This window comes from Bidens hawaiensis, unplaced genomic scaffold, assembly GCF_021521415.1.
Source record: "Bidens hawaiensis isolate Kalapana, Puna unplaced genomic scaffold, B.hawaiensis_p1.1 tig00042490_1, whole genome shotgun sequence".
Classification (NCBI taxonomy): domain Eukaryota; kingdom Viridiplantae; phylum Streptophyta; class Magnoliopsida; order Asterales; family Asteraceae; genus Bidens; species Bidens hawaiensis.
In genome coordinates, this window is record NW_027497536.1 from 141,261 (window position 1) to 146,724 (window position 5,464).

Here is a 5,464-nt window from a genome sequence, read left to right on the forward strand (position 1 = left end):
TCACTTTTAACATTGCTCTATTTGCTTCTTAAGTTTCTGGGTATGTGAGATCACATCATTTCCACCAAAGTGACATAATTTGATCAGTTTTATGTGATGAAATGCCTCAACCAAACTTATAACTTTCTTTGATCATTGCTGTATACGCTTCTAAGCTGAGCTCATTCAGGTAAGCTTGCTTTTGTGGGTATTGGTTTATGTTCGTTCTTTTTCACTCATGGGTTTGCAAGATTATTAACACTTTTGAACAATCTCTGTTTGTTTATGGGTGCTTCTACAAATCTAACTATTTTTTAGAATTCTGTGTGCCTTTGCTTTCATGGGTGCTTTGTTTTTATTACATTAAATGGTTTTTTAAATGGCAATAATAATTAATTAAAGAGAAAAGAGGTGTAAATGTGAAATCGAGTGATGTTATATGGAATTTACTGTATAAATAAATGTATACGCATGCAGTGGGGACAAAACAAATGAGAATTCTTTTTCTTTTACATTCTTTATTATATTTTTCTACTTCATTTTTTGGCTTTAACTTAGAATCCCACTTTTTCTTTTGTAAATTACCGATGCTTCTTTTCATTTTATATTTGCTTGTGTTTATTTGATTTCATGTGTGTAGGCTTCATTATTAGAAAATCATGGACCAAAAAACATGGCTTTGGAAGAAAAGATTTGCACAAAAGCCAATTGATGGAAACAGTGAATCTGAAAATGAAGCAGAGGTATTCTAGTAACTTATTTACTTCATTTTAGTTTAATATTCTGAACCGAATGGCAGGTCGTTCGTTTACCTAGTACACGAACGAACATGAACAGAACATTTTGTTGATTTAGTTAAATGAACGAGACATGTGACGAACGAACACCAATACATGTCTCGATCTTTCATTTATGACCGTTTATGTTCATTTTTGTTGTTTGTTTAAGTTCGTTCGTTTATGTGTCTTTATGTACACACTTAAATTTGTTGGGCTCATTACAATATAGTTCTATGAAATTAAAATTTCACTAATTACAATGTAGTCTAGTTTTATTAACCTTTTTAGGCTCAACACATTGTTGCTCATATATACTTCTAATTGGTTTATGTCGGTTCATCTGTGTTTGTTTGCTTGTTTATACGGTTAACGAACACGTTCATTTTCTTAATGAACGAGCATGAACAAGAAACCCCCTTTCGTTTAAAGGAATCGTGCGAGTAGAGGTGACATGTGGACGGGTGGTCCATAATTTGGGACCGCGTGGCAGTGATGTGGTGATGAGTGGGCGGAAGAGGGAGGTGTGAGGCCGGTTGGTGGTTGGGTGGGCCCGACGATGGCATGGGGCCTGAAGGAGGATGAATAAGTGTGTCGTTCCTCTTTTGGGAAGGAATTATTATATATCTATTTTGCAGTTAAAAAGTAAATGTATACCAACTTCTTTTATTGTTTCTCATTTATTTTGTACATTTGATTAAAAATATTAACAAATTAAATCTTAATAAAAGTAAAATACTGCCAAAATGATAAAAGAGATAAATGCATTGTGTAAATGGAATAATAACACAATTCTATCGCATAGTGTGTTACACCTTTTAAAAAAACTGTCATTTTTTTATATACAAGTATAACAATATTATACCCATATTTAAAAGAATAAAATACTCAATTTTATGATATAGCAACAAGATGAGTTATAATGTTATATAATAGCTATTTGAGTTTAAAAAAATTGGTGGAGTTATTGTTTAATGAAAGAAGTCAACACAAGAGCAAATTCTCCTTTTTACCCCTCCAAGCTGTTCTTAATGTCCAATTAATTACCAATTTGCCACCACATTAATCTTAATCATTAAATTGATTTCATCAAAGGTTCGGATTACTTCTTACACTTCTCATGCGAACATCACTTTGTATTTTATCCTCCCTTTATGTGTGTGTGTATATATCATATATATTACTAGCTTAGAAGCCGTATGGGGGTGGAAAATCAATACATAAATTTTTAAATATTTATGTACATCTTATAGGTGGCAAATGTATTTTATATACTAAATATTATAAAAATAAATAAATATTATGTAAAATGAGGGTTTAAATCTTGATTTACATTTACTAATTGATTGAAAACAAAAGTTACATTGTTAGATTTCAAAGTTTCTTATATTTTTTTTCAAAGTTTCTTAAATAAGGGGTAATTTAAAATAAATGTGTTTTGTTAGTATAATTAGCATTATCTTTATAAATAAATCATTATTAAAATGAGAAATGTGTATTTAATAAGAGAGAAACGAAAAAAAAATGGTGAGAGTGGATATGGAGGCGACACGTGGCATGAGAGATCTTTTATCTATTATATATAGTATAAATATAGATATTGAAATTGAAACATGATAGGTTCAAAGAGTCAATAGTTAGTCATTTAACTTATGATCAATACACTAAACATGTTTCATCTATACAACAGAGGCTTCAGTATGACAAAGAAGCAGCTCTAGAGAGAACTGTGAAAAACCTCAATGAAAAGGTAGCTTCTCTTCTCTGTGAATGCAATGCCAAAGATAATCTCATAGCCGAACACGCAAAAACCGCACAACAAGCCGTTGCAGGTAACCATCAATCCTCTAACATCCAATATTCCAATTCAATTTCAAACATCTTACTGTTCATTTTCCTTCTTATTACTATTCAAGACTGCGAGAAGACTGCTGCCCAAATGGCCTTGCAAAACCAAGAACTAGAAGCAGCAGTGTTACAGAAAGCAGAGGCTAATGAAAGACTAGTTAACTTAAACACCGCGTTAAAGAATTATCGACAGCAAATAACTTGTTTAAAAGATGAACAAGATCAAATGGTGAGTGAAGCTGTGGATGATATCAAAAGGGCGCATAAGAAATTGGAAGAAAAATTTATAGAAACGAGTAAAAAGCTTGCGACTTTAACGGTTGAAAATGCTCAACTTTCAAATGCTCTTCTAATGAAAGAAGAGCTCATTGAAGATGTAAGTCACCAAATGTCACAAGCAACAGTGGGATTCGGTGAGTTGATTTCAAGACTTGATTCTGTTGAAAAGGAAAATGATATTTTGAAATATGAATATCGGGTTCTTGAAAGGGAACTTGAGATAAGGACCCGGTGTGCTGACGTGGCGAACATACAGAATCAAGAAAGTTTGAAACGGGTGGTGAAGTTGGAAGCCGAGTGTCAGAAGCTTCGGTTGTTGGTGAAGAAACAGGTAACAGGGTCTAACGATAAACGGACGGTGTTCATGATGAATCGGTTATGTGAAGTGGAAGAAGAGAACAAGATTTTAAAAGAGAATTTGCGTAAAAAAGAAGACGAAATTCGTATTTTGGAAGCAGAATATGCTCATAGTAGTGCGGGTTGGCGCACAATGGTTGGAGACTCAGATATGTGTTTGATGGATGATTTTGTTGAGATGGAGAGATTAGCAATTGTTTCTTCAGATGCAAGTAATCTTGACTCTGTAGGCAAGGAATTAGTTCCTGTTGCACAAGGTGACATCGTCAATCCATCCAATGATTGGTTACAAAGCGTTCTAAACGTGATCTTGGAGCAAACCCGTGTTTCAGAAAAAGGTTTTGATGAAATCTTGGAGGAAATAAAAACAGGTTTGAAATGCCAATATGATTCAGATCATGTTAGTGGTTATATTACTTGGAAATCTCCTGAGAGCGAAACAAGCCTAAAAAGTGAACTGGAAGGCCTAAAAAAGTCAAAGTCAATGATTGAGGACCAATTGGAGAACCAGAAATTGGTCAACGAGGAACTTGACCATAAACTTTCTGTCGCTACAGTTCAAATAAATGAAGCAAACCAGAATATTTCAGCTCTCAAAGTGGAATTAGAAGACAGAAGTCATTGCTGTGAAGAGCTAGAAGCAGCATGCCTTGATCTACAACTCCAACTAGCAAGGTCAAAGTCAATGCTTTATTTAGTTTTCTGATTTTAAAAATTCTAACAAAATTTTGTAAAACTGAAATCTGGACTAATTTTCTGAAGATGTAATGTGCAGTGCGGCTGATAAAGATGTTGCGAATGTAGATGATGTGCAAGAGTCAAAGCTGGGTCATACTGTAAGTAAAATGGGCGCATTGTCCTGAAATTCCTTTTGGTCAATTATTATATTATGTATATAGTTAATGCGGTAAATATAACTAACGATATCATGACGACAATAATATAATTTTTAGAATAAAGCAATTTAGGAGGTCGTATGCATTTAAAATACAGTATATGCAGCTAGCAATCCGTTTGACCTGTTTCCTTATATATGTTGGTTTCTTCTATTTTATCCGTTTGATTGATTACATATAATATCAAGAGATTCAAATGATGAAAACTTTGCAGGGATGGGAAATAACTGCAGCGTCTGCAAAACTGGCGGAGTGTCAAGAAACTATATTCAGCATCGGCCGCCAGTTGAAAGCACTAACGCCACCACCTCCGCCAGAGTCAGCAGAGTTGACTTCTAATAATAATAAGTCAAGTCAGCGTTCATCCTTACGTGACCGTCTTGTGGCAGAGGACGGCGCTGACATGGATGATCTACTAAACTCCCCTAAGACCAAGGAGATAATAACTGCCACCGAGACGAAAGTACCACTACCGGTTGTTCGTGTCGGGAGCTGCAAGTCGCATGTGGGACCGGGGGCTTTGGTTATTGTGCCGAGTAAGAAACGGGGTAAAGGAACTGAGTTGTTGAGGAAGCTTCTGTTTAGGAAGAAAAGTGGAAGTAATAAGAAGGTGCTCACTATTGGTGCACAAAAGATGTAATGGTTCTGTGTAATGGTGTTTGGTTGTTTGTGTTTAGTGAGCCTAATGACTTGTGTTTGTGAGCTTGGTTATGTTTAGCTTTCTAATAAAGAAGTTCATAAGGAAGTATAGCATTTAGGCGATAACTAATAATGATTATTGATTACTATCAAAAGCAGCCTGTGGTTTGATCAAATATGCACGCACCTATGGCCTATTCTATGCGAATTTTGGAGCATTCCATTCCAAGCATGACCTTTATCTTCATATCTAATAATATCTTATTATTTCATATCTTAAATAATATTTTTTAAACATGTATCATCACATTATTTCTTTTCTCCCCTGACGATCACTTTTTTCAACAAATTTTAAAAAAGTTATAGATTATGAATAGTTGATTTCCAAATTTATTCTTGGACAATAACAGTTTTTCTATCTTCCACTCACTACTACTCCATACAATATAGAGAATTCACTCACATAAATATACAGAACCTGTTATGAATGCTCTTAGATGGCTTTCATTAGGCTTGAGCATATATAAAAGTCATAGTTGTAAAAATCCTGACTTGTGTCGGTTAATCCCATTTAATCCTAACTAAGCGTCAATTAGTCACCGATAAATCTCTAGTCCCTATCTCACTAACCGACTAGAGACTAGCGATTACAACACTAATAAAAATTAGAGGCCCAATATACAAAATTGA

General features: G+C 34.3%; 1 protein-coding gene across 1 annotated transcript; it reads left to right on the forward strand.

Annotated features, from left to right (window-relative positions):
- Window positions 1-633: 633 nt before the first annotated feature.
- Window positions 634-4,886, forward strand: LOC143593682 (filament-like plant protein 7). The gene is made up of 4 exons (XM_077073238.1): window positions 634-722; window positions 2,446-2,587; window positions 2,672-3,936; window positions 4,350-4,886. The coding sequence occupies exons 1-4, from the start codon at window positions 639-641 to the stop codon at window positions 4,773-4,775; spliced, it is 1,917 nt and encodes a 638-aa protein (XP_076929353.1). The 5' UTR covers window positions 634-638; the 3' UTR covers window positions 4,776-4,886.
- The last annotated feature ends 578 nt before the right edge of the window (window positions 4,887-5,464 follow it).

Coding starts and splice junctions, on each gene's coding strand:
- LOC143593682 (XM_077073238.1), top strand. CDS start 639: ATGGACCAAAAAACATGGCTTTGGAAGAAAAGATTTGCACAAAAGCCA. Junction 723..2,445: donor AATCTGAAAATGAAGCAGAG/GTATTCTAGTAA, acceptor TCTATACAACAG/AGGCTTCAGTATGACAAAGA. Junction 2,588..2,671: donor CGCACAACAAGCCGTTGCAG/GTAACCATCAAT, acceptor TTACTATTCAAG/ACTGCGAGAAGACTGCTGCC.